This window comes from Oryza glaberrima, chromosome 1, assembly GCF_000147395.1.
Source record: "Oryza glaberrima chromosome 1, OglaRS2, whole genome shotgun sequence".
Classification (NCBI taxonomy): domain Eukaryota; kingdom Viridiplantae; phylum Streptophyta; class Magnoliopsida; order Poales; family Poaceae; genus Oryza; species Oryza glaberrima.
In genome coordinates this window covers 3,942,473-3,969,142 of record NC_068326.1, presented here as the reverse complement: position 1 = coordinate 3,969,142, position 26,670 = coordinate 3,942,473, and the positions used below count along the sequence as shown (strand labels likewise).

The 26,670-nt window shown below is 45.9% G+C and overlaps 8 protein-coding genes across 13 annotated transcripts; 2 read left to right on the top strand and 6 right to left on the bottom strand.

Moving 5' to 3' along the window:
- Positions 1-278: 278 nt before the first annotated feature.
- On the bottom strand, positions 279-1,068 carry LOC127760658 (uncharacterized). The gene has a single exon (XM_052284946.1). The coding sequence runs from the start codon at positions 984-986 to the stop codon at positions 507-509; it is 480 nt and encodes a 159-aa protein (XP_052140906.1). The 5' UTR covers positions 987-1,068; the 3' UTR covers positions 279-506.
- A 1,506-nt stretch (positions 1,069-2,574) lies between these two features.
- Positions 2,575-3,785, bottom strand: LOC127785981 (uncharacterized). The gene has a single exon (XM_052313306.1). It carries the CDS (start codon positions 3,614-3,616, stop codon positions 3,116-3,118), a length of 501 nt encoding a protein of 166 aa, XP_052169266.1. The 5' UTR covers positions 3,617-3,785; the 3' UTR covers positions 2,575-3,115.
- A 127-nt stretch (positions 3,786-3,912) lies between these two features.
- Positions 3,913-7,721, bottom strand: LOC127785951 (F-box protein At2g05970-like). Of its 4 annotated transcripts, none has more exons than XM_052313286.1 (3): positions 7,429-7,721; positions 5,774-5,908; positions 3,913-5,204 (listed from the first exon to the last, which is right to left on the bottom strand). In XM_052313286.1, exons 2-3 carry the CDS (start codon positions 5,791-5,793, stop codon positions 4,127-4,129), a joined length of 1,098 nt encoding a protein of 365 aa, XP_052169246.1. In that variant the 5' UTR covers positions 5,794-5,908; positions 7,429-7,721; the 3' UTR covers positions 3,913-4,126. The 4 variants fall into 4 exon arrangements, with proteins under 4 accessions (XP_052169246.1, XP_052169241.1, XP_052169258.1 ...); XM_052313281.1 differs by having other exon boundaries at positions 7,433-7,721; XM_052313298.1 differs by lacking the exon at positions 7,429-7,721 and having other exon boundaries at positions 3,913-5,215; positions 5,774-7,398.
- A 171-nt stretch (positions 7,722-7,892) lies between these two features.
- Positions 7,893-10,286, top strand: LOC127767111 (uncharacterized). The gene is made up of 2 exons (XM_052292340.1): positions 7,893-9,914; positions 10,033-10,286. Exons 1-2 carry the CDS (start codon positions 8,139-8,141, stop codon positions 10,078-10,080), a joined length of 1,824 nt encoding a protein of 607 aa, XP_052148300.1. The 5' UTR covers positions 7,893-8,138; the 3' UTR covers positions 10,081-10,286.
- A 4,736-nt stretch (positions 10,287-15,022) lies between these two features.
- Positions 15,023-18,004, top strand: LOC127763078 (60S ribosomal protein L18a-like protein). Of its 3 annotated transcripts, none has more exons than XM_052287682.1 (5): positions 15,023-15,367; positions 16,318-16,395; positions 16,782-16,914; positions 17,006-17,123; positions 17,657-18,004. In XM_052287682.1, exons 2-5 carry the CDS (start codon positions 16,386-16,388, stop codon positions 17,723-17,725), a joined length of 330 nt encoding a protein of 109 aa, XP_052143642.1. In that variant the 5' UTR covers positions 15,023-15,367; positions 16,318-16,385; the 3' UTR covers positions 17,726-18,004. The 3 variants fall into 3 exon arrangements, with proteins under 3 accessions (XP_052143642.1, XP_052143633.1, XP_052143627.1); XM_052287673.1 differs by having other exon boundaries at positions 15,024-15,367; positions 16,238-16,395; XM_052287667.1 differs by having other exon boundaries at positions 15,024-15,367; positions 16,233-16,395.
- A 677-nt stretch (positions 18,005-18,681) lies between these two features.
- Positions 18,682-20,700, bottom strand: LOC127754950 (alkane hydroxylase MAH1-like). The gene has a single exon (XM_052280560.1). It carries the CDS (start codon positions 20,556-20,558, stop codon positions 19,041-19,043), a length of 1,518 nt encoding a protein of 505 aa, XP_052136520.1. The 5' UTR covers positions 20,559-20,700; the 3' UTR covers positions 18,682-19,040.
- Positions 20,701-22,811: 2,111 nt separating this feature from the next.
- LOC127766308 (noroxomaritidine synthase-like) lies at positions 22,812-24,798 on the bottom strand. Its single transcript, XM_052291389.1, has 2 exons — positions 23,542-24,798; positions 22,812-23,429 (listed from the first exon to the last, which is right to left on the bottom strand). The coding sequence occupies exons 1-2, from the start codon at positions 24,660-24,662 to the stop codon at positions 23,018-23,020; spliced, it is 1,533 nt and encodes a 510-aa protein (XP_052147349.1). The 5' UTR covers positions 24,663-24,798; the 3' UTR covers positions 22,812-23,017.
- A 375-nt stretch (positions 24,799-25,173) lies between these two features.
- LOC127766317 (uncharacterized) lies at positions 25,174-26,670 on the bottom strand. The gene has a single exon (XM_052291397.1). The coding sequence runs from the start codon at positions 26,527-26,529 to the stop codon at positions 25,813-25,815; it is 717 nt and encodes a 238-aa protein (XP_052147357.1). The 5' UTR covers positions 26,530-26,670; the 3' UTR covers positions 25,174-25,812.

Sequence of the window (26,670 nt, the reverse complement as noted above, 5' to 3'; positions counted from 1 at the left end):
AGGGGTATAACTATTTCAGGCTTGTCTAGCAAATATTAAAGTTACGAGGGAAATATGTACCTTTTATATAGTTACTTTGTTGATCAAATTTTGAATTACTTAGATTCTATGATGTTGTGATAGGCGGGAGACAATTTTCTAGATAATCGGAATCTAGGCGTGCAAGTCTTTGCTTAAAGAGGATAGAAGGGAAATATGTAAAACTAAAAGTTACTCCTAAGATTCACAGCGGCACGATGAAGTGGTCTACCATAAAATTTCGTTTGATTTCAGAGGGGGAAAACAACCTTTATACATATGTAAATAACTTTCTACCACAGTAACCAAAGTGCTTGCACACCTAAACTAGAAAAAAATTTACACATAGAAACTACTAGCAAACAGCTACTGCAACGCGAACTTAATTAGTTGTTCAGATTCTACACACACGGTTGTCAAACGTTGATATTGATTATTCGATCGTTTCTTCCTGTAATTACAAAGGACAGTTCGAAAATGTGGTTGAATCAGACTTCCTCATCCTGATCAGAAGCTGCCTCGTCCTCGTCGTCGTCGTCGTCGACGTCGTCTTCCCCTGCATTGCCGAGGAACAGCAAGCAGAAGCCACCGACGGTGACGACCACCGACATGGCCACGACGAGCGCGTTCAGCGGCGGCGGCATCATCGGCGCGACGCGCGACGAGAAGAGGACGGTCAGCGCCGTCGAGAGCGCCCAGACGGGCAGCCTCAGCCGCTCCCTCGCCACGGCGGCGGCCGGAGAGGAGCCGTCGGCGGCGAGCGCCTCGAACCTGCCGACGCAGTAGAGGAGCAGCGCGAGCATGGTGTACGCGGCGGCGACGAAGGCGAGGTCACGCGGTTCCGCCGCCGCGCGGTAGGTGCACGCGGCGACGTGGCCGGCGACGAGGAAGCCCGCGATGACGCACGGGAGCAGCGCGTTGTCGCCGTCCTGCTCCCGCTGAGGTTTCTTCGACAGGTCATCGTCCATTGGACACGTCACACTCGGATAATATGTATTACGACTTTGTACGACGATAGGGATGCTTTTGTTCAGGTTCAGGGGCGGGCTTAGTTCCGCCCGATCGTTATTGATCCACAATGAACAAGGTGTGTTATATATACTACCCTCTTGCTTGACGTCTTCTCTGCAAAAAAATTTGCGAGGAAATTGTCGTGCAAAGATCGAGAATATGATTCACTGGGGAAAAAAAAATTGAAAATGTAAAGGATCGATAAATATGACTGACCAGCAGGTCAAGTCATGTAGTAGGAATTAGATGAGAATCAGCGTACTAATCCGGAAATTGTTCTACCTCCGTTCCAGAATATAAAGATTTATGGCACCCAATTACCTCTTTATTAACTTTCACCAAATTTTATCCCTACCACTTTAAAAGAGGCATCATAGTTTTTTCTCTCTTTTTTCTTAATCTTCTGTATTAAAAATAGCGTAGTGGGGGATAGGTCGAATAAAACGTTTAGCATCAATACCTTATAAATTTAAATTATATGTCATAAAAAGCAAAAATGTAAATTAAACTATAAAATTACTTTCATAATACCATCAGGGTTTTGAAATGTTTTGTAATGTAAATCACTTTTAAAAATTTTTCTTTGAAGACTTTTTGTCATTTCTCCTTTTTTTTAAAACGATAGGAGAACTATAGTCTGTTTTGCGAGTTTAAGATTCTGAGAAATTAGTTGGTAGCTAATTCGTAAGAATACGTAAAAACTGATTTCCTAAACTTTTAGCTTCTAGTTCGCTCTTTGAATTTTACAACTACAGCTTGAATCTAAAGGACAATATGAACTGTTCGTGGAGCGTTTGATTCTAGAGAAAAACAAAAACATTCCTTGTAGTATACAATTATAGCTTTTGTGATTAATGAGTCTCTGTGGGCATGACTTAACCTGTGGGTAAAAAAAAAGTACCGGCATGATTAAGTCGTCTTATTCACACAAGCGGGAACTCAAGAGTAATTCCGGGTGATCTGCTTGGCGTACACGTAGAGACAGTACCACGCGTGATGGTCACGAAAAATCTATGGTATACTGATCTGCTACTCGCCTACTCATGGTTTTTTTTTTCAGGATAGTCTGCATGTGGTTTCAACTAATAATCCAACAACTAGGATGAGGTTTTGTCAAATTGAAGGCGAAAATGCCAGGAGGAACTTTACTGTTCTTGACATGTACTACTCTAGATGGGACTGACTTTTCTGAATTTCTGAATGTTTTGTCAATGTTTATAGCTACTGCTTTGTGCTCTTCTTAAATTCAAATCTATCAACGAACTTACGCAAATATTACGCGTTGTTTGTACCTTTTTGGCAGTTTGGCTCGCTCCTCTGTAGCTGGATTGTGTGAGAAGGAATATGATAGTAGAATCAATTCATTTAGTTTCAGTTCCTAAAAAATAGATACTATTCCATCCGTAAAAAAAAAGCCTAACCTAAACACGGATGGGACATTACATAGTACAACGAACTTACAATGAATCTGGACATGCTCATTCGTTGTACTATGTAATGTCCCATCCGTGTTTAGATTAGATTTTTTTTAGACGGAGAAAGTACATGAGAGCGAGACATCGCCATTAGCAGACACCAGGTCTCAATTGCTTTTGCAGAGAGACAACGATGGTTATACAGCTTCCGAAAACTGTCAATACATATTTTTTTCCAAATGGATAATCTTACAATTTCTTCTAGGGGAAACATGGCCCCATCTTTTCACTTATGCTTATCAGCCAAAATTTAAATTTTTAATCAAAGTTTATTTTTCAGCCTTTGCTTTTAGATCGCTAAAAACACGTATATAAAAAATTTATTCATAAATTATTTTTCGTTTGCAAATATGCCGTTTTGTTTATTTCACGAATAAGCGAAACTATGGGGACCTACGGTGGGCTTTGACGGCCTAAACATTATAGTATTATTTAGTAGCGTTACAAATTTCAATCAAACAAAACATTTCATTTCAATTTTTAGAAATGTTTAGAAGAATTATTTCATCCTTCACGTTCAATAATTTCTGTAGTACTATATCCTACCAAGTTCAGACCTCCGGTGCAACTCGCGGAAAGCTTTCTCCGGCGGCGGCCGGCTGCCGCCGGCGTCAGCTTGAGGGATGGCCGTGCTCCTCGTCGTGGCACTCGCCGGCTTTGGAACGGAAGACGAAGTAGTAGGCGAAGCCTAGTACCACCAGCGTGACGCCCCACACGCCCAGCTTCAGCGCCAAGAACGGCATCGCGTCGCAGACGCGCCACGCCACCGTGTTGCCCAGCGTCACGGCGACCGCCCACACGCCGAGCCTGACGCGCCGCAGCTCGGTCTCCCTCGCCGGCGGGGACGCGTCGAGCCGCAGGGCCTCGAGCTTCTCGACGAGGCAAAGCAGCAGCGCGACGAGCCAGTAGGTGACGGCCAGGAACGCGATGTCGCGGGGCCGGTGGCGCACGCGGTACGCCACGGCGGCGAAGGCGGCGGTCGCGCCGGCGAAGGCGGCGAGCTGGAGCGCGCACCGTGCGCGCCACCGCCCGTCCCGCTGGCGCGGCTCTTGGCCCAGCCTCTGCCATGGCACCGGCGCCACCGATGTTCCCTGCGCGGTCGAAGGCTCCATGAACGGCGGCGGCGAGAACGCACCGCTGGTCGCCGGAACGGGAGAGCTCGTGATCGGCTTCGACGGCGGCGGCGGCAGCAGCGTTGGTGTCAGTGAATGTAGTCAGGTGATTCTTGGTCGCTCTTGAGCTCGACGCGAGCGTTCGAGCCTCATATAGCGAGGCGAGCAAGCGAGACGAGCGCGCTTCTGCAATTGCACGGAAGGCACGGCGAAACAGCGCGGCCGCGTGCTGCAGTGCACGGCCTGACGCTCTCGCCGCGTCCCTCCCTCCCGCAATACATGAACACGGTTACATCTACAATTCTGAATTTCTGACCGGGTGATGATATATATATTACAAAATACACGATAATCACAAACCACGAGTTGTCCAAAGTTCAGACAGTTGATTTATCTACAGAAGTGCTATAGATATGCCCAATACTTTTATGAAATTAGCGACAGTCACATATACTGTAGTAAGTTCAGAGACAACGGGGATGTGTACCGTAGCTTTCATCCTCCATTGGTTTATCTCAGCGAAGGGATTAACCACATGTACCTCTGTCCTTCCGGCCTGCGCCGGACAGCGTGAGGCTCTGGATGACCGTGGGCATGGGCGGGCTCAAGAGCTTCAACGAGCTCCTTCGTCCTGTTCTCCAGGTTGAATGCGCACAGGTTGCTGTAGGAGTCAATGAAGTAGACACAATTCGACTTCAGGTTGAGATGATCCTTCGCCCGGTAACAGACCGAGCTGTAGTAGCTGACAAACAGCGCAAAGTCCCGGATGTTATCAACCTTCTCCCAGGAAAATGTCCCCTTGTCCAGAATCCAGACCACAAACTTATCATTTGATTGCCGCTTCACCCTCATTAGATCACCAGCTGGGGACTCCACCAAACAGTTAAGCTTTCCATGTTGATGCGGATAGTGAATGAGGTTATGATACGGGTCATTCACCTGCGGGGCGTCTTCATCTGGCCATGAACGGGGCGGTTCTGCCCACAACTGAACTGTGCCATATATATCAACGGTGTAGAGCTGTCTCCTGTGCTTGAAGATATCCACTAGATCATGCTTTGATTCCACTGATGACCAGCTGTTGCTTCCTTTACGCGTTACCTTATATCCTTTCTGGTCACGTAAGATGACAGCAACAGTGAAGTTTGTGTCATTCATGTCAAGCAACATGGCCTTGGAGAAGGCCCTTCGTCCGATTGGGGGAAGATTGAACTGCATGCCACTAATGGGATTAACCAGCTGCATGGTTCCATGAGATGGGCTGTAAAAGATGAGCCAACCATGGGAAGAACCAACAGGAATCCAGGTGGAGCCAAAGATTGTAACAGTGCTCGGGAGACGAATGGTTTGGTTCTTCCTTTCAGGTACACACAAAAATTTAGAATCATTAAGCGCATTTGTAGGGAGCATCAGCCATGGGTCTATCCTTGGACAGTTGAATACATCCCTACAGAGATGGTTCCAAGATGTGCATACAGCACGGAATCTCAGATAGTCAGGGACGGCAAGCTTCTTTACAATTACACCAAGGATATCAGTCTGAAGACCAGCCCAATCTGCCATCCCAACGGAATTAGCTTCTAGGCGCCTAAAGCAAATCTGTATGTCAGATTATCGGCATGATCACATCATGCATCAAAACAGTAAAAACATAAACTTTCTGCAGCAAGTACTCGAAATGTTTAAACAGGATTATGAAGTTGCATAACCTGTATTTTGCATAACATGTGTTTCTGATAGGTAAATCTAAAAATAAGTATATGATGCCTAGTGGAAACGTATGAGATGCCATGTTCATTTAATTCTGGGATGTGGTCAAGAGAACAGAAGTAAGAAAGACAACCAATTTCAGTTATGAAAAGCCTAATCCTTATGGTCAAATTTGTGAAGCAAGTTAGATGATGCCCTACAGGCCAGCCATAAAGAAGTATTGTTTGACGAAGGCAACTTTATCAACCCATCACAATGTTATATCACCCAACAATTTTATCTTTCTTACTTCACAAGTAGAGATTAAACAAAAGCAGTGCTAAACCATGAATGAAAACATGAATGCCCTATAACCATGCTGGCTGGCTATAAATTAAAACACAGTTTAAGTATTTCACCAAGTGATTATGCATGCACTGCAGTAACTCTGCTAAGTGATAATAGTACCTTGGAACCTTCGCAGACATGCCACTTATAAGTTATAAGTTATAACCAATTCAGATGCTGTAGATAACCAAATTCGACGACAGAAGCATTCCAATATTTCAAAACGTCAGCAGATTGATGAGGAAAGAGCGTGTCCTGTTGATTTGTAGAGTCAGTAAATGCACCAAAAGGTCGAAATGATTAAATAGGGGAAAGGGGATAACAAATTTTTTTTGAGCAATCCATTAGTCAAAGGATAGAAAGGAAGAAATATAGGCTGCCCCACTGCACATTTATTTATGCCTCTTTCGGCTTCTCATTTGTGCCATCATTCCGTTAAACCAAATTTCATTCTTGCCATTCTGTCAATTTCCCTATTCATGATGTTTTAAAAGATTGAAATCTTGCTTGTTCTCCACCAACCGACTACTGGTTGTCATGCAACATAGCCATAGCATTGGGATGGTGCAAGCAGGATCCATGCAGTGTTAGCTGTGGAAAGCTGGAAAGAGTGAAGTAAGGAGGAAGCTAGATCATGGACATCCACAGTTAGCGATGCCATCATCTGAGCCACCCCAGCTCTGCTCTTTCTGGCCACTCTGTTTCTGTCACCTGAAGCACAATCTGAAAGTGCTCAAGGATATGACATCTCCAACACACTCCTCTATCCTTCCTACTGTAAAGAGGCTTGGTATTTTGCTGATCTTGTAAGCAGCAGGCATGCATGGGTGACAGCACTGTGGAAGCGCAACTGTGAGTAGCAAGAAGGATATTTGGGGTTTGCTGGAAATTCTTACATATGCTAATGATGGTCGACCTTTGAGCAATTTAAAGTGGCAAATATGAGAAGTGCTATAACGGAATGATGGCATATCTGAGAAGTTGAACCGAATTAGTGACAAATGTGAAAGTGGACATTCCTTAGTGACATAAACAAAAATGAAACAACATATAAATGAAACAGCATGACATGAAACAGTTAATAGAACAGTAACAATCTCAATCGCCAAGCTTACATGTTTGGGTTTACAGGGTAAATGTGAATGCACATGCAGAGCATCAATTTTTTAAAAGGCACCTGAGAAGTATATCAGACTGAACCACATGAAGAATGGACTCGTCGGTAAATATCAAATAGACACCTTCTCTCTATCTTTCTATCTCCAATTAAGGTGCTTGGATGGGTCCGTAGCAAAAGAAAATCAATTTTCTTACCACCTGTGAGAGAATTGGTACTAATCCTGATGTTCGATGAGCCTTCAATTGTCCGATGATTAATTATTTTAAGCGCCCATGCGTAAACACCTTATATTAGAGATGCCTAACAATATTTTCACATGATTCTTACAGAAAAGAAAAGAACCAAAATTATGATCCATACACGAATTATGAGCACATGAATCAATCCAACCAATCATTATAAAGGACTACTAATAGGATAACCACCAAACACTACTATAGAACCATTGATGATGATGAGTTGGGGTTGATTCGTGCTCTATACCACCCCTTCAGAAGATCGAAGATTATCTTCTGTAGCTAGATCCACCCAATACATCGAACCTAACAAGCAGAACATATATCATCCTGACCCATCCTGACCCAGTAACTCGGCTTAAACCCTAGAGCACACATCACAACCAGAGAAATTAAACAATCAAAAGAAACCAAGTTACCAACCAAGCGCCGGTCCCCTGAAACCTCCGCGACGGCGAGCCCGTAGGAGGGATCCCCGATCGATGCCAGCGAGCCACGCGGGACGCCCGGCCGCCGGCTGAGCGGGCGCGGCGTTCCAGCAGCAGCACGATTCCTGGAGTCCGGTGCCGAGACGCACCTCGCCGACGGCAGCTACCGCGGCGGTGCGGCGGGGTTCGGCTGGAGCGGATCGCCGGCGGCGGCGACGGGGTCGCGACGCGAGCGCCTCCGCCGCGGAGACTTGGGGATCGACGATGGCTACTAGGCCCTCGTCTTTTTCAATAGACGAAAAAGAAGATAATAATTTTATAACTATAAATCGGCGAAAAAAAAAGTGAGCCACCTAGGGTTTCATGGCCCAACCTAATTAGGCCCAAGCCCACGGCCCGAATCGAGCGAAATGCTGGCGCCACCGCCGCCGCCGCGAAATCCAAACGAAACGCAAAATTTTCCCGCAGCCCGCACGCCCCAAATTCGAAATTTCAAACAAAAATTACAAACATTTCGCTTCCCACCGAGCCAAAATTTCGTCAGATTCTTCGCTGCGCGGCTGCGCGCGCGCCATCTCGCTGATTCGACCGCGAAATTTTCAGTCATTTAAACCCCCGGTTCGTTTCGATCCCAAATCACCCGCCGCGAACCTCCTCTTCTTCTTCCCCGTGTAGCAAAATCTCCGGTCTCGATTCCGTCCATGGAGTTCGCCGTCGGCAGCGGGAGCGTGCGTGATCTGCCGCCTTCCAAGCGGTTCAAGTACGTCGGCGGCTCCAGTCTCGGGATGGCGCCGTGCCTGCCGGCGAAGAAGCGGTTGTGCCCGCCGATGCTGGAGGCGCCGGCGGCGGCGGCCGTCCCCGTTTGCCTCCCGGCGAAGAAGCGGGCTTATGCGGCGGCGGCGGCGATGGAGGGGGGCGGTTTCGCTCTGTGCCTCCCGGCTAAGAAGCGCGCCTATGCGCCACCGGTGGATGATGCCGTCGCGCCGGCGTGTCTTCCGGCCAAGAAGCGCATCCACGCGCCGCCGCCGCCGCCGCCGGATAGTGGTGCTTCTCCCTCAGCCCCGACTACGAAGCGCGTCGACACTCTGCCACCGGCGGCGGCGGATAAGGCTGCTATTTCTCCGAGCATCCCGGTCCCGGTCAGGAAGCGTGTTCACGCGCCGCAACCGCCGCCGGCGCCGGCGCCGGAGAAGGCGGCGGTTTCTCCGAGCATCCCGGTCCCTGCTAAGAAGCGCGTCAGCGCGCCGGCGGCGGCGGCGGCTACTGACGCTTCTCCCCGCGTCCCGTTCAAGGATCTCGTCAACACCCTGCCGCCGCCGAGAGACGCCGCCGTTTCTCCGAGCATCCCGGCCAAGAAGAGCGCCCGCGCGCCGCCGTCCCCGAAGGACACCGCCGCTCCGGTCTCGGTTTGCCTACCGAGCAATAAGCGCGTGATGCCGCCGTTTCTCCCGCCATCGCCGCCTCCATCCAAGGAGTCGGATGGAGCTCGCGTCGCCGCTGTTAAAGAAGCCAAGCCTCAAGGATCCAATAAACGTGGCGCCACCACCAATTCGAGCGTGGCAAATGGTGTGGAAGATGATTATGCAAGAGCTGAAGCATCCAAGATTCAAGAGAAGCCCAAGATTCCGGAGAAGCCTATCAATCATGAAGAAATCAAGGAGCAAGTGTCGAAGAAACAAAGATCAAACACTTGCAGAGAATCGAAAGATCAGGAATGCAATCAATCCTGCAGTGCTATTAGTGCGAAGCAATCTGAAGTCGAAGCACTCGAGAAAGCTTGCAAAGCGATTGATCTCAACGAAGCAGCACGGGAAGAAGACTCCTGGGATGGAGAGAGAGTGGCGCGAGAGCCAACGCAAGAGGCCATGGCGGCGGCGGCGGCGGCGGAGGAGGAGGTGGAAGAGGAGGACGACGGCGTGCACTGCGCGGTGTGCGGGAGCACCGACGGCGACCCGTCGGACCCCATCGTGTTCTGCGACGGGTGCGACCTCATGGTGCACGCCTCCTGCTACGGCAACCCGCTCGCCTCGTCCATCCCCGACGGCGACTGGTTCTGCTCCGTCTGCACCGCCGCCGCCGCCAAGAAGAGCAAGGGCAACAAGCCGCCGCCGCCGCCGCCACGCTGCTGCCTCTGCCCGGCGAGGGGCGGCGCGATGAAGCGCACGACGGACGCGCGGTGGGCGCACATCGCGTGCGCGCTGCTGGTGCCGGAGGTGTTCTTCCGCGACCCCGACGGCCGCGACGGCGTCGACTGCTCCCGCGTCCCCGCGCACCGCTTCGCCACGGCGTGCTACGTCTGCGAGAGCGGCGGCGGCTGCGCGCTCGAGTGCTCGCAGCCCAGGTGCGGCCTAGGGTTCCACGTCTCCTGCGGCCTCGACGCCGGCCTCTGCATCGAGTACCAGGAGGCCAAGGCCGGCGGCGGCGGCGGCGGCGTCGTCGCCGGCTTCTGCTTGGAGCACACCAAGCTCTGGGAAAAGGTACACAATTTTTCATTTTTGAAATTTTCATTGCTGCTGCGTTTCAGGAGTGGTTTGGTTGAAATTTGCAGAAACTAATTAAGCGATTTGAGATTTTTGTTTGTGTTTATTGTTGCAGCAACAATTGACAGGCAAGTACAAGATTGTGTCAAGAGGGCAGAAATGACATGGAATGGAAGAATCAGACAATCAGTTTCATTAGGATTTGTTTCTTTCTTTCTTTCTTTTCTTTTCTTTTCTTCTTTTTTTTTTTGCCTTGTGAAAGGCTGAATTGTACCAGCAGAAGAATTTTAGTATTGTCTTGTTTTGTGCATGAAATTGGGACTAGTTACTATTTAGTTGGAATAAGAATTGGTATCTATTTCTGCAGAAGAGCTTCAGCTTGCTTAGATCAAACAATCTATTGAATTGTGATGCCAACCTTGAAATGATGTGGAAATGTCGAAGTTGTTTGCCATTCTGATGATTAAAGCACGATATTGGATGTCTGAATTTTAAACATTGTTTTCTGATGTCTTCATTTGGTGACAACTATTCACAAGAGAATCAAGCCATGTTCATGTGATGCCATGTGGACAAATGATCATCTTTCTCCGTTGATCTAATGACTGCACCAGAACGATTATACTAGGTAGTAAAATCTAAACTGGCACCTTTAAATTGGCAGTTTCAGTTTTCTTAATATGCTTGTGCTGTCAAGGACATTGTAATCCTATAAACAACAGTGCCTACAGCCTCTTAAAATTTCAAGAAAAAAGTACGAATTATCCCTTTCCCCCTTCGAACTATTGCGGTCGGCCGAATTTCTCCCTAAATCCGAAAATCGGACATTAACAGTAATTATTACTAACTCACATAAAAATTATCAATAATATATATTACATAACGTGTGCACTTAACTAGGTAGCAGTGTTCAGCTGCAAAATTTGGTGGCTGGAGCTAGTAATGTTATTATTGAAACTAGAGAAGAATGAGATAACAAGAAAAAGATTGAATAGCAGAATAATTCAAAAACAAATTTTTAGTTTTACCTTGTACTGTGTTAAAGACAAATTTGTGTTGAAATATATACAATTTTAATAATATTATTACATTACTAATAAATAAGAGTACATCATATTATAGATGTGAGTAATTTTTTTTCCTCGTGTATATGGTTGGTGAGTACCCTCCTTTCTTTCTTAGCTTCTCTCGGACTTCTCTTTTACTTTCAGCTGACAAACGTTCTTCGGCTTGAATTGAATAGAGAATGCTGACAGCCTCTTAAATTCTCTTCCTAGAGTTATTTTGATATAATCTGACTGTTTTAATAATCTCAATGGGTAACTTAGACGGCAATAAGAAAACAACATGTTCTTCCCAGCACTTGCACCATGTTCCCATATAATGTCGTCCAAATCTGAACCGGTGTCATTTTTATTTTGGCTCAGTCTATCGTGGCAGGGATATATAATTGATTATTTTGAGGCCGTTATTCTTTGATGGCTTCTTTGCATCAATACAGGTTATGCTCAATCCAATCCCTGGTGGCTAGAGTTAAACGCCCTGTTTTGACGAGTTTTTGTCAGTTGCATTTTCTCACGGAATTTGTAAGCTTCCTGAAACAATTAGATTCAATTGGATTTTAAGGTGGTGTTTGGGTGGGAGGGACTAAACTCTCTCACTAAAATATAAGTTCCTATGGAATTTTAGTGAGAGAGACTAAAGTTTTGGTGCCCACCCAAACACCACCTAAAATCAATAGTAACAGAATTTAGAAAATGAATAAGGTGTTTGTAACAGAATTTAGAATTTAGAATTTGGACCAGAGGTGTTTGGGAGAGGGACCAGAGGGACTAAACTTTAGTCTGGTCCCTCTCCCCCAAACACCCTCTAAGTAAGTAGAAGGCTAGAAGCTAATTTTAGCTTTTATATTCTCATCTCTAGCTTCTCAAATAAGTATTTGACATGTTTGGATCAGTGGTTTGGTAGCGTTTTTTTCAGCAAGTGAAACAGATAAGTCATTAGCACGTGATTAATCAAACATTAATTATTATATAAATTTAAAAATGGATTTATTTATTTTTTATAAACATTATATACATAAAACTTTTGCACAAAACATATCCTTTAACAGTTTATGAAGCGTGCTCATGAAGAACGAGGAATTAGCCATTCAAAGATTTATCACACCCGAATGGGAAGTAGCAGTCGGGAAGATGCTTCGCACTTGTTCTTTTGTACAAGGGCCTGGTTTAGTTCCCAACTTTTTCTTCAAATTTCCAACTTTTCTATCACATCAAAACTTTCCTACACACACAAACTTTCAACTTTTCCATCACATCGTTCCGATTTCAATCAAACTTCCAATTTTGACGTGAACTAAACATACACTAGGACGTACTACCGATTGAGCAATTTGGGGTGTGTTTAGTTCACGCTAAAAATGAAAGTTTGGTTGAAATTGGAACGATGTGATGAACAAGTTGGAAGTTTGTGTGTGTAGGAAAGTTTTGATGTGATGAAATAGTTGGAAGTTTAAAGAAAAAATTTGGAACTAAACTCGGCCTTGGATTTTGGAATGGCTAGGCATGATCAGATCTTGGTTGTACTAAGGCAAGTTAATCAATTACATTTGGAATTTTTATTCATCAGAAATTGAGAATTAGACATATTTCTTCATGAAAAAGCACACATTACCCTTATGAGAAGCCTCGAAGCGGGAAGTCTACTACGCGAACATGCGCGAGACTCGGAAGACAAGAAGCGGATCAGGCTGGGGAGGATCAAAGACACGTGGTAATGAGCGACAGGCCGGTGGGGGACGTGAGCGATCACCCGCCCCTTCCCTATACCGTCGCTTCCTCCTTCCCTTTTTTTCTTCCTACTACACCATAAATATTTAAATTTAAATTCAGAATTGAAACGGTTACGTAAATTTTTGACTTATAAACTTTGGGTCTATAAACTAATATTTGAATTCAAATTCAAATTTGAGTCGGGTATGTATACTTTTGACTTATAAACTTTGGGTCTATAAACTTTAGGTGTATAAACTTTAGATGTATAGAAATACTATATATAAAAATATTTGAATTCAAATTCAAATTTGAATTGGATACAATTCAAATTCAAATTTGAATCGGATACAAATTCAAATTCAAATTTGAATTGGATATGTAAACTTTTGACTTATAAACTTTGGGTCTATAAACTTTAGGTGTATAAACTTTAGATGTATCTAAATACAATATATAAAAAAATATTTGAATTTAAATTCAAATTTGAATCGAATATATTTCAAATTCAAATTTGAATCGGGTATATAAACTTTTGATTTATAAACTTTGGGTCTATAAACTTTAGGTGTATAAACTTTAGGTGTATAGAAATACTATATATAAAAATATTTGAATTCAAATTTAAATTTGAATCGGATATATAAACTTTTGATTTATAAACTTTGGGTCTCTAAACTTTGGGTCTATATAAACTTTAGGTGTATACACTTTAGATGCATAAATTTACTAAAATAGGAAAATAATACGGTGCCTTAAAAAAAAAGGAAACGTGGAGGGAGAGAGGGTGGAGGGGTAGTGATCGGAGGGTGGAGGGGTAGGGATCGCTACCCAATCGCGGTCGCCCATTAGATTTTCCGCAGGCCGGTGCGGTGTATCGCTACGATATCGTTTTTGTTCCTAATTTCCCGTTTTTCCTTTTTATGTGATTCTTTTCAATTCCCGTTGTCCTTATTTTTACGTTAATTCTCCTGTAGAGGTATGTATCAATTTTCTGTTTTTCCATTCTTTTTTTCTTCAAATTACTTTTTTTCTTTATAGTCATTTTTTAAGCTATTCTAATGGAAACTTTTTATATGTAGTATTTTCATGGACCTCTCTACAAGTATGCTTTATATATATAAACTTTTTATATATAGATTTTATGTGTATAAACTTTCTATATATAGACTTTATGTATATACACTTTATATTTTAGACTTTTTTATTTATAAACTTTATATTATGAATTATATTTGCATGTACAAATAAAAAAAATCTAAGCATCACCGGATTTTTTTTCAAGAAATAAAATCTAATCTGATAATAGGGAAAAGTGATTGGTTGGTCGCTTAACCGAAACAATAAAATACTGTATGCGAACATAAACAGTCATTAGAACGAATAATTACAAAACCTATTAAATTGTTCGCGAGATGCGAACGTTCAAGGATTAGACCCGTCCGCCTCGAAGTGCTTTGTAGGCTAGAGTCACGGATCCAAAATTTATATTTCTCACAGTGCAGTGGCTATAGGAATGACTTTGATTTTATATTTCAGCTGTGAAATTATTTTTGTTCAGTTCTCATATTTCTAGAATTTGTCTTGAACCCCTAGAATCAAAAAAATAAAAAAAATCCCCTTCACCTGTTCTCTCTCTCTCTCGCCATCTACCCATCTCTGTCAGTCTCCCTACCGACGGCAGATCCCCTCTCCTTCTGGGCGGCGCTCCCCTTGTTTCCTCCCCCGATCGGCGGCCCTACTCTCCTGACCGGTGCACTGACAAGCTTGACAGCTTGGACCGCGGGAGACGGCGAGATCGGCGGCGACCCCCCCGCCCTCCTCTCCTCCTTCAACCGGCGGTCTTCCTCCTTTGGCTAGACACCGATAAGCTCCTCTCCCTCTCCGTCAAGCTGCTGCGTGGTTTTGAGCGGGGACGACGATGAGCTCGGCGGCAGCTAAATGGTGACGAAAACGAGGTTAGGCACCATCTCCTCTTCCTCATCCACTGCCGTAGCCGTCGCCTTATCGAGCTCGCCAGATCCGCTTTGAGGGCAGCGACGTATCTCGTGGTGGTGGCCTCGCTGGTGACCGCCACCGCCTTGCACGGGGCCACGCCTCTCCTAACACGTCGCTCACCCCGTGTCTCAGCTCCCGCCCCAATTGATGCCTGTGCAATTTCTGACGAAGAATCTGTATCTTTTATTTGGCTCTGCGGTCTTTAGGTTGGGAGCGCGGACACGTGCGTGGCGTGGAATCTCAGACGTGGATGGTCGATGCCGAACGCCACGGACGGACAAGATCAATACTCCAAACGGCACAGTACTAGTCTATCACACGTCAACAAACCAGAGAGGGGAACCAGAGAAATCTCCCCTTGGAAGGGAAGCGAGCGACGAAGTAAAGAAAGAAATCGAGGAGGCGAGACGTGAACTGTCGTGCGCTCTTGAATTTTTTTTCAATTCTTTTAAAAAAAAATTGGGAGTGATTTGTCTGTTGCTCTCGATCGATTGAGAGGGGGAAGAAGGGGAAAGCAAGAGGACAAAACGGCCTCGCGCTTTCTCCAGTTTCTTCCACTCAATCAAGGGGAATCCCACCGCTAGGGCTCTGCTGCTCTCTGTTGCCCATCCAAGAACGCACAAATCTTGCTTCCACTTCTGTTCCGATCGGCGGCGGCGCATGCTTCGTCTTGCTCCGGTGAGTTCATTCTTCTGCAGGAATTTTTCTAGCTTGCTCTTGCGGTTTCTTGGATCTTGGTTGGTGGATGGTTGTGTTGTCCGTTCTTGATTTCCTGCAACTTCGATTGGAAGGATGATCTGGGTGGGTGGAATACTCGAATCTGGGTTGTTGGTTTTTTGGTGGGACTGTGTGAGGACGGTCAGTTCTTGTTGGTTTTGCTGCCAATGCGATGAGGGAGTACGGACGATGAACGCGAAGTGTTCGACGAAATTACTGACCGGAGTTATCTGAGGAGGTAGAGAGCTATATCAGGATTTGATGCCTCTGGATTGTATTTGCTTCTACGTATCTTAGGACAGCACATTCTGAACCTCCGGTCTGGCCGGAGCCCCGAGCCCACGGTTTAGGAGCGCGCCTTCGTCGTGCCCTAGACTCGTCACTGTGTGGGGTGGAGCAGGACAAGATGCTCGTGTTGATCACGGCTCCTGCTTCTTCGGAGGCGTGCAAGAAGAGGGTGTACTCTGCTGTAAGCGGCCGCCGATGGCTTTGTGGGTATATCTCAAGCATATGGTTTGATTGTTCCCACATTTTTAAAAGTTGGGTTTTGGAGTTGTTTTTTTTCCCTTCTGGGTTGGGAGTATGGGGATTACAACTTGGAAATTGATTTCTAGAGTTAAAACTTTCTAATGCTAATTGCGGTTTCACCATATTCATCATTTGTGTGTTGTGTGCATGTTCAGAAATTTAGACATGGCACTTGTCAGTAGTTGCTATTTCCTCTTTTTTTGGTATTTCTTTTTTCAAATTGCAATTGCACAAAGTATTTTATCAACTACTTATGTGTGCTTGAGTAGAATTCTGATACATATTGTTTTCTCTCCAGTACAGCAACATGACCATTCTAGACAACCTGCATCATTGATGTCCTTATCTTCATGTTGTTATGACTGATTCTTGCTACGGCACAGAGGAATCTGCAACGGAGATATTGCATTAAGATTATTGGGTGCTTCTTTGCTGAACTGCTCTAAATTAAATGGGGGAAGGTAACTGTTTCCAACTCTCTCTCTCTCTCTCTCTCTCTCTCTCTCTCTCTCTCTCTCTCTCTCATTCTTTTCTGAAGTTAAGCTTAGCTTTTCCTTGCTAGATCTCTTAAGACATGTGGGAAGCATTTCACTTTTGTACTATACACAAAATCCTTGAATCTGACATTTTGAGAAACATGTTTTTTTAGTAGGAGATTATGTCATGATACTGGCTTACTTGCAGTATATAAACATTGATGACATAAACTACTGTAGTTCCAACTTCCAAGTTATACTTTGACTCAAACATTTAGAGCTTTAACATAAATCATAAATGCAGTGGCGTTATCTTTGTTTTGTTGAGAATATTTCTTCTGTTAGCTTAATCCTATTTTTCCATCTTGCAGCAGGCTCGGATCAATTTTGCCATTGTCAGGGCTGTCTTGGCAAGTATACATTGCTCAGAGATGAAGAAAACCCACGGCTGGCAATGTTTGAAAGACGACTTCCTTGCTTTGGTTGTGGTATAGGATGGTCCTCGTGAGTATTCTCTGCTGCCCAAATCAACTTTGGTTCAAATTTCCAAACTAAAATTCTTCATGTGGCAGTATCAGATATCTTCTTGTTGCAGTTTCCTTTTAGGTTTCTTGTGTCCGTTGATCTGGTACTATGCAGCAACTCTTTACTGCTGTAAGTACTACAACAAAGATCCCCGAGAGCGCCCTGGTCTTGCTGCATCGGCGGTTGCGGTTAGTATTCCTTTCATGATAACCCTGAACATATTATTATAATACTAGTTCACTACAATTACTTATAGCAAGAATCCAGGGATCAAAACGGTTTCCTGAAAGAAGTCCATGATTCTTCTGTATAGGACATCAAACTCCTTGGTGGTTGATGTAATTGTGTTGATCTGGAGTCCCATTTAAGAGTATGTATTACTAATAGTTTTGTGATGCGTTGAACTGTAATTAATTATGTAATCATTCTGGGGCTTGCCTGTTTGGTATATAGAAAAAGAAAATGAGGTATGGTCAGATGTACCCTATTTTTTTCTTAAGGGCCCATATGGACTATATATGCCATAACTCTTTTGCATTTTGTTCTGGTATATGCTATATATGAACAGTATTGTTTGTATGATGCAAGAGATATTATTAAATGGCATGGCAGCTAATCTACGCAATTCATAAGTCTTTTGCATTTTGTTCTGGTATATTACCCGAGCATTTTAGTTACAGTGATTCTTCTCTAATGTCTTCAATCCATTCCACATGTGTAGGCGGCTATCTTCACAACCGCGACAATCATCACCCTCACCACAATGCTGATAATCTGTGTATACAAATGACATCTGAAGCTTGCGAAAACAGGGCTGGAGGATACTCGATTGAGAGACTTGAGACATTCAGGATGGACATGTGATGTTAGTGATTGCAGCCAATTTTAACCCATCATATACCACAACGTTGTACTTGATCGAAACACGGTAGTAGCTTCGTCTGCTGCTACCTTTTGGTTATACTGTATTAATGTTCATTATTATTATTGTTACTGCTGTCACTAACTCTGAGCTCGCCCGGCTTCATTTTTACACAAGCTGTCAAAATTTCTATGGAACAATTATACACCCCTGCAGCATCCTGCCCCAATTTTGCGTGTCACGACCAGATATTCAGATATCAAATGGCATGTAAAATTAATGTCTAGAGTTTATTCTTTCTCCCATCCAAATGCATGATCTGAATCTTGTGACATGATGATAAAATCCACTGTAAAATTATACTGACTTGAATCACGTGGACCTTTTTTTTTCTTTTTTGTTGAGTATAATCCACGTGTACTCTGCTCTACACCCTTCCTGATCTTGAATTGAGAAAACAGATTGACCAGTACTAAACCTTCATTTACTGACTAAATCAACGTCTCATGAAATGCATATGTTCTTGGGGGAATGAAATGCATCTTCACATCAAAGTTAATGTTCACACACCACAATTGCAACAGATCATACATGATGCACGAAACGGGGGAGTGACACATTGCACATATGTATGTGTTCTTGTTTCTTTTTTTTCTTCTTCTTGTAAGTTACATAGGCATGTCTTCGTGCACATGAGCACATATTCTATCTTTACCAGTTGTTTATTTATCTAGCATATAGACAGTAGTCATAGATTTACGTAAGGAGGAAAAATGGTTTTGCATACTACACATGCATCCATCACTGCACCAGCTTTAGGGCCTCTTTGAACGCATGAATTTCACAGAAATTTCATGTGTAAAATTCCTTTAAATTTAAAATAGAATTTATGTACATCACATCAGATCACAGACCACTCGCTCAACTAACCATGTAAATTTATAATCACTGTGACTAATGTCTCTTATTCCACTATATATAACGTAATGTACCATCGATCACCACCTGTATTAATTAGCATACACGAATTAATTAATCAATGGAGCACAGTATCATCAGTGCATGTATGCCCTAATAGCTCTTGTAGATTGCAGAGCACCCATATCTAAACAATATTTTTTCTGCTATATCAATATGAAACCAAACAATGTTTTTCTGCTATATTAATACGGAACCTTTCTGCTATATCAATACGAAACCTCGAACTGTATGGTTCGTTCCAAAGTGTCCAAAGGAAGTTGGTTCAATCCTCTTGTCTCCTGTGCACCTTCACCTTCAGTCCATCCCTCATGTGGAGGATGATGGACAGCTTGGGCCGCGGCGGCGCCGCGGCGGCAGCGACACGGAACCGCGGCACGACGGCGGCGACGACGGCCTTCATCTGCGCGAACGCGAGGTCGCGGCCGAGGCACGTGCGCGGGCCGACGTTGAACGCGGCGAACTTGCACGAGCGCTCGTGCCGGAACCTCCCCGCCGGCGTCAGCCACCGCTCCGGCCTGAACTCCTCGCAGCCCTTCCCCCACACCGCCTCCATCCTCCCCATGGAGTAGAGCGACACGATCACCCGCCGCGTCGGCCCCACGGCGGCGCCGCTCGGCAGCGTGTCCGGCCTCGCCGCCGCCTTGTGCTCGAACGGCACCGGCGGGTACAGCCGGAGCGACTCCGACAGCGCCGCGTGCAGGTAGACCAGCCGCTTCAGCTCGGCGCCGGTGGGTGACGGCGGGTGCGCGCGGAGCTCGGCGAGGATCCTGGCCTCGACGCCGGGGTGGTTGGAGAGCAGCCAGAAGAACCATGTCAGGGCCGAGCTCGTCGTGTCGCGGCCGGCGACCATGAGGTTCAGCGTCGTGTCGCGCAGGAACGCGTCAAACGCGGCGCCGTCCATGCCGATCTCGTCCTGGCATGCCAGGTACGCCGTGAGCAGGTCGGCGTCGCCGGTGGCGTTGGCGTCGGCCGCCTTGCGCTCTCGCCGGAGAGCGATGAGCTCGGCGATGGACGCGTCGAGCACCTCCCGAGCCTTGGCCATCTTCTTGTAGTGCCCGATCTTGAGGTAGCTCTGGAGCCTTAGCCATGGCACGGGCGCGACGTGGCGGTAGAAGAGCACCTCCTCGGCGTCGTCCATGGCCGCGGCGAAGGGGACGGTGGGGAAGTCGGCGGCGAGGCAGCCGGGGTCGACGCCGAACACGAACATCGCCGTGAGGTCGAACGTGAGGCGCATGAACACGTCCTGCAGGTCCACGGCGGCGCCCGACGCGGCGACCCCGTCGAGCAGCGGCACGAGCCCGCCGCCGAGCTTCCGCGACGTGCTCGCCGCCACGGCGGCGCGGAACCGCGCGTCCGACAGCAGCGCGTGCGCCTTCCGCCGCTGGAACGACCACGACTCGCCGTCGGCGTTGAAGATGCCGCCGCCGAGCACGTCGAACATGGCGGCGAACTCCTCCCCCTTGGGGTAGTTGCCGAAGTTCGCCGTGAACATGTGCGCCACGTTCGCCGGGTCGGCGGTGATGAGCACGTCCCCCGGCGAGCCCCACGGCCCCTCGACGACGTGCGACATCGCCGCCGCGCGGAGGAACTCCGTCACCCAGTCGTGGACGCGCCCAGCGTTCGCCACGATCGCCGGGAGCGCGCCGACCACCGGCCAGTTCGTCGGAATCCGCTTGCTCCTCCTCCTAAACCTGCAGAAGAGCAGCAAGAAGCAAGCGGCGGACGCCATGATCTCCGGGTACTTGACCACGAAGCCGAGAAGCCATGGCAGGAGCTCCATTTGGCTTGGCTAGCTCTTGATCAAGCTGATGAGGTGTGTCTCTGTGGACTTGTGAGCTCGCTCGCCGCCATGGATGGAGTTTCGTGTGGTTATATAGATGATAAAAATTGTGGAGGGTTTGGGTTTAGGTCATTAGGTGAAAGGGAGTGATGAGGAGGGAGGAGTCATATGGTGCACGGCAAGTAGGCAATGCCACCTCATTTCAATCAAGAAAACAAATGAGTTATCTTTTCTTCCACATCAATTACTTCCTCCCTAGTCCCTACCCTTTTCAAACAAAAAAAAAAAAAACTTCCTCCCTTTTCTTAAAATGTTTAACACTGTTAACTTTTGGATCTAAGTTTGACTATTTATCTTATTCGATGAACTTATCTAATCATCATTTATTTTGTTGATATTTGTTTTGTCATTACGAGTACTTTAAGCATGATTTATGATTTTACATATTTGTATAAAATTTTGAATGAGAACAATGGCCAAACGTAAGTAAAAAAGTCAACGATATTAAATATAAAAAAATGGAGGAAGTATTATATTGGATTCACCATCAACATTGACCTAAATGCAACCACCTATGAACATGTTGGTATTGCAATTACTTTGGAAAAATAAAAAAACAGAATGTTACGAGTGTGGATTCTAATCACTCAAGGGGATATCCCCTCGTATACCTTTTTCTTACAAATTCGATGCAAATAGTTGTGAAAAATTCTGAAAAAAATTGAAAATGTAGAGTATAATGATACCAACTAGTCCACCAAAATTCATGTTTAAATTCGATCTACACATCGAGAAACAAAAAAGACAAATTTAGATATAAACAGTACGCTACTATTCATACGCTTAATTTGTCTTTTTTATATCTCGACGTGTGAGTTGAGTTTGGACTTAAGATTTTGTGGAGTTGTATATATGTGTTGTATGAATGTTGTCAAATTTTTCCAGAATTTCTCATAACTGTTTAGATGGTTTTTGAGCAAACGAGGAAACATCCCCTCGAGGGATTATAATAGTTTCCCGAATGTTACTCCCTCTAGTCACAAATTATGACTTTGACCATTTAATTCTCCTTTCTATAAATACATAGAAAACTGTTACGATATAAGTGTGATATTATGAGATATTTTGTTATAATAAACTTGCACGTGTCATTTTCATATTTATGAATAATCATTATGATTAAAGTTAACTTATGTTAACTGCATGAATTTAAATATGGCACTCTTTTTGTGTCTGGAGGAAGTATGTGATTTATTTTCTTTGCTTGAACCAAATTGATGTAATGTATAGCAAGTTCGTTCTAGTAGACATAAAAGGGTTACCACTGAATACTGATCACATCAAGATTAGCTGGCCATTAGTTTCTGGTCAGACAGGGTTGGAAAAGAGGATCATACAATCCACTATTGTCAGTAGTGCTACCATTTGTGCTGATCATTTTGCCACCATTAGGCAAACTTCTGGTTTCTCCAACCAAAAGTTCTCTTCTAGTGCAACAAGTTAAAACTGCCCACAGATAAGGTACTCCTGTACTCTATATACGATTCATTAGGCCTTGCTGGTATACCAAAAGAGTTTTCTTGTGATTAAGAAAGTTTGCCTAATGGCCTCAAAGAAATATTATTTACTTCACTTATATATATGTCACTAAGGTTTACCTATGTCTGAAGTCGTCATTTCCATTAAGAAAGCAGACCAGTTTTGCAGTCTCTGGTAAACGTGCTATTGAAGTCTTTTGGTGAACTTACTTTGTAGTACAATTTTTGAAACTGAACAGCGATGTGCTACTTCTGTTTTTTTTTTTTGTTCCTTTGTTCTAGACCATTTCAAAAATAAAATTATAGTTTGGATAAATATTTGCAAAAACACCAAAAAACATCCAGAGGTCACATTTCACCACAAGCTGAAGGCATCTTTCACCAACTACTCGACGACAATGAGACCATCAAACTTTTCGATGAGCTGAACCAATACAATTCGCTTGACGATTCTGAGTTTACACGAAAAATATAAGTGGGCCCAGCCAAATGTTTCTTTTAAAAGTGAAGAAATGATGGAGCCTCTGCAGTCTAATGGTTTACTTGTGAACTGGTCATGAAAACGAAACAAGAATTATCCTATTCTCGTATGCAGGTTTGTAAAGCCCATCACATACAGACGTGGTCACCAGATAATAATAATCACCCGATACTTGCTCTCAAGTCTTAACTGATATGTTAAGTACACTGTTCTTCACAAATACTTGAATAAATCAACCCAAAGACCATCACACAATCATATACCAATCACCACAACATTTTTGTTCCTTTCACATGGTTACAATTCTGACACTAATCCAACCAGACATTTTACACTTTCTAATAATAATTCCATCTCATCAACTCTGCATATAGACATCTAGTCTCATGCAGATATACATAACACAAGAAAGCAGGATAGCTAAGCTGACAGCATGGTTATCAAGCTGCATCCCTTCTCTTGAGCCTGACCATCATGCCGTTCTGCGTGTGAAGTATGACAGAGCTCTGCGGCATCACCTCATGGCCCTCGACCAGCTCAACCTTGAAGTTGTGGATGATGGAGGCAACGATGATCTTCATGTTGCTGAGGCTGAGTTCCTTCCCGAGGCAGCTCCTGGGCCCGGTGTTGAAGGACAGGAACTTGTAGCTTGGCTCGTGGCGAAGGCGCCCGCTCTTCGACACCCACCGCTCCGGCTTAAACTCCATGCAGTCCTTGCCCCAGATCCCTTCTATCCTCCCCATGGCGTACAGCGAGAAGATGATCCTCGTGTTCCGGCTCACCTTGGTACCGTTAGGGAGAACATCGTCAACGAGCGCCTCCTTCTCCTCGAACGGGGTTGCGGGGAAGAGCCTGGAACACAATTCAAGCAATGTAATAGTTGGTCAGAATGTCAGAAGATGAAGAGAGGGAGATTAATTGTTAGTGAGATTGGGGGAGAATGGGGAGATCAAAGATGTGTCACCTTAGTGTCTCAAGGAGTGCGGCTTGGAGGTAGATGGCAGACCGGAGCGTGTCCCACTCGAAGACATGGAGGTCCCCGGGCCAGGTGGAGCTTTGAAGGCCCTTGAGCTCTTGGAGGATCCGCGCCTCGACATGTGGGTGCTTGCACATCATGTAGAAGAACCAAGTCAGTGTGACAGCAATGAGATCTTTCCCAGCGAAGATGAAACCCACTGCCGTGTCACGGAGGAACCGCTCATCCTTCTGCTTGTGCGCACTTTCATGAATGGACCATTTCATGTACATGGACAGGATGTCTCCCTGGAGCCCATCGCTTGCCTGCGCCTTCCGTTTGGCAATCTCCTCATAGATGAATTGATCGATCACCACCTTTGCATTGGTCAGCTTCTTCTCGGTCCCGACATTGAGCAGCCTCAAGAGCTTCCACACGCTTGGTGGTATAACGTGCCTGAACAGCAGTGCCTCCTCAGCTTCCTTCGTAGCTTGGCCAAACACAGGGATTGGGGAAGACACTGACAAGCAGTCAAGGTCAGCTGCAAACACAGTAGAGTATGTCACATCTAGTGAGAACCTCATGAAGACACCCTCCAGCTCAACCTCTGAGCCAAACTTAGCCATGTGATCAAGGTAGGGTAACAAGACACTGCCAGTCTTCCTCGCGATGGTGGACATCGCAAAGGACCGAAAGGTACGGGCAGCAAATATGTACATTGCCATGCGTCGCTGATACTCCCATGATTCAGAGTCTGCCACAAGGAGTCCATCACCTAGAATGTCAAACATTTCAGCAAACTCACTGCCTTTCGGGTAGTTTTTGAAGTTGGCATTGAAGCAATGGTTGACAGTGGCTGGGTCACAGGTAATCAAGAAGTTCATGTTGAGGAACCACGGGCCACTGACCATGAAGGTGCACCCCGCCTCGCGGAGCACATCTGCGACTTTGTCATGGATATAGTGCAGATTCTGCACGAGGAATGGAAGCATACCAAAAACAGGCCAGTTCACTGGGAGGTTGCTCTTCTGGCGCTGCCTGATGAGACGGAAGAGTGAAAACCAGAAGAAGCAGATGATAGCTAGGAAGATCTCAGGATATAGCAGAATGAAGGTCCAAAAGGGGCCCATGGTTGTGCAGCGTTATGAGCTGCTGAGGGAAGAGGTGCATGCAGCAAATGAGCCTAAGCTTCACCTTTGGATTTCCTGCATAGCTTCGTTGTGCAGATATAAAGAAGCTGCCTATGTGCATTGATGCCTTGTGGCATCAGAAGTCAGTGCCCTAAAGTTTAGGGACTCACAACATTCATATGTTATAGATGCCAAAAATCTGAAAATCATATTATTAGTCTTTTACCAGGAGTAGTTCTGTCCAGCAGAAAATCTCTAACGAATTTGTATTATCTGTTGATATGAGATTATTGTCACTCATCAGGCAAGCAGTGTGTTGACATTTCTGAATTTATGCAATAAAAGAACAATTTTATTATTCATCAATTCATATGGAATTAGTGGTTACACATAAATAACCATCCTAATATGCTGATTCTGATCCTTATCCTGTTTAGACAGGTAAAATGAACATGATTTTTTGAGAACAGATAAGAACAAGAAAGAGAGCAGAATGTTTCTAAAACCGGTGTAAAAACTAAGGCCTTAATTGTTTCCCAGGTAAACACCCAAAAAGTGTGGGATTCTTTCAAAAGTGTGGGGTTCCACTCATGCAAATTTTGTGATGCTAACATGTTCCATGGCAAGAGGGAATCAAGCTACTTCCTCAGATGAAACCAACACGGCTCGGCATCCTAACCAGCGACAAAGTAGCTAAGGACAACCTTGTTTTGTGTTTCTTATCACAGTATGCGTCACAGCGTCAGCATATAATTACCGAATCACTGCATGAAGACCAAAACAATAAACTGTTTGCAGAATAAGTGTAATCTATCAGAGAGGTGAATCACAGAGGATCACTGAAACTAAGGTAAGTCGCAATCTTAGTATTAGCATTATATATTCTTTTGAGAATCATGTGTTTGAACCAGGACCTAGAAATATATTAGCTCGATCATCTTACAAAGACCAATTCCTACCGAAACTGCATCGCAAAATTCACGGCAACCGGAATCAAGATTTGAGCAGGTCATACCAAATCATTGCAAGACATTGGAAACGAGATTGACTAACGAAATGATAAAAATTCATAGTTTCATCTGCGAGTGAAATTTTTCTCCAAACATTTAGAGCAGCGGATGCATTAGACACATACAGAGAGGGAACACCACTAGGTGGTCTTCTGGAAGAACGCGTCGATGCGGCGGGTCCCACGTGGCAGCGGCTTTGCCTCTCCTCTTCCGCCGCCGCGGCTGGGACCGGCGGCAGCCGCGCGAGCAGGCGCCGCCTCCTCGGCGGCGGGGAGGCAGTCGAGGAGGAAGTCGGCGGTGGGGCGGTGCTCGCGCGCGGCGGCCCGCACGTGCACGGCACGCACCGCGCGCCGGCCGCGCCGGGAGGCGGCCCTGTGGGCGCCCGCGGCGAGGGAGCCGACGAAGAGCTCCGTGGCCGCGGCGATGAGCAGCGCCGCCTCGTTGGTCACCTTCTTGATGTCACGGTCCACCCGGATGATCCGCTTCACCCTCCCCAGCGGCAGCGCCGGCCGTTGCGCGGCGGCGTCGCCATCCTCCCCCTCCCCTTCGACTTGCTCCATCGGCTCGGTGGCCTCGTCGGCGACGGCGTCTGCCTCCTCCTCCCGCTCCCCTTCCGGCTCCATCGCCTCATCGGCCTCATCGGCCATGGCATTCGCCTCCTCCCGCTCCCCTTCGACGACTTCCTCCATCACCTCGCCGGCCTCGCCGGCGACCGCATCGATGGCTTCCTCCCGCTCCCCTTCGGCTTGCTCCATCACCTCGGCGGCCTCATCAGCGACCGCGTCGGCCTCCTCACGCTCCCCTTCGACTTGCTCCATCGCCTCAGTGACCTCGTCGGCGACGGCGGCGGCGGCCATGGCTTGGGTCGATTTGGGATCTAGGTTTCGGAGAGGTCAAAGAATGATGAACCGCGGCCGGCGCGAACCGGCGGGAAATTCCTCGGTTTTTCCCGCGCAAACCCCGACGCAGAGGCGGCTACGGCGGCGCGGGGAAGGGAA

What these genes read in the sequence shown, in the direction of transcription:
- LOC127763078 (XM_052287682.1), top strand. An exon ending in TGTGGTATAGGATGGTCCTC is followed by an intron (nt 16,915 to 17,005) that starts GTGAGTATTCTC and finishes TTCTTGTTGCAG; the next exon opens with TTTCCTTTTAGGTTTCTTGT. An exon ending in TTGCTGCATCGGCGGTTGCG is followed by an intron (nt 17,124 to 17,656) that starts GTTAGTATTCCT and finishes CCACATGTGTAG; the next exon opens with GCGGCTATCTTCACAACCGC.
- LOC127767111 (XM_052292340.1), top strand. Translation starts at nt 8,139, where the DNA reads ATGGAGTTCGCCGTCGGCAGCGGGAGCGTGCGTGATCTGCCGCCTTCC. An exon ending in ACACCAAGCTCTGGGAAAAG is followed by an intron (nt 9,915 to 10,032) that starts GTACACAATTTT and finishes TTATTGTTGCAG; the next exon opens with CAACAATTGACAGGCAAGTA.
- LOC127785951 (XM_052313286.1), bottom strand. Translation starts at nt 5,793, where the DNA reads ATGTCTGCGAAGGTTCCAAG. An exon ending in ATGTCTGCGAAGGTTCCAAG is followed by an intron (nt 5,205 to 5,773) that starts GTACTATTATCA and finishes GATTTGCTTTAG; the next exon opens with GCGCCTAGAAGCTAATTCCG.
- LOC127754950 (XM_052280560.1), bottom strand. Translation starts at nt 20,558, where the DNA reads ATGGAGCTCCTGCCATGGCTTCTCGGCTTCGTGGTCAAGTACCCGGAG.
- LOC127785981 (XM_052313306.1), bottom strand. Translation starts at nt 3,616, where the DNA reads ATGGAGCCTTCGACCGCGCAGGGAACATCGGTGGCGCCGGTGCCATGG.
- LOC127766308 (XM_052291389.1), bottom strand. Translation starts at nt 24,662, where the DNA reads ATGGGCCCCTTTTGGACCTTCATTCTGCTATATCCTGAGATCTTCCTA. An exon ending in GCACTCCTTGAGACACTAAG is followed by an intron (nt 23,430 to 23,541) that starts GTGACACATCTT and finishes ATTGTGTTCCAG; the next exon opens with GCTCTTCCCCGCAACCCCGT.
- LOC127760658 (XM_052284946.1), bottom strand. Translation starts at nt 986, where the DNA reads ATGGACGATGACCTGTCGAAGAAACCTCAGCGGGAGCAGGACGGCGAC.
- LOC127766317 (XM_052291397.1), bottom strand. Translation starts at nt 26,529, where the DNA reads ATGGCCGCCGCCGCCGTCGCCGACGAGGTCACTGAGGCGATGGAGCAA.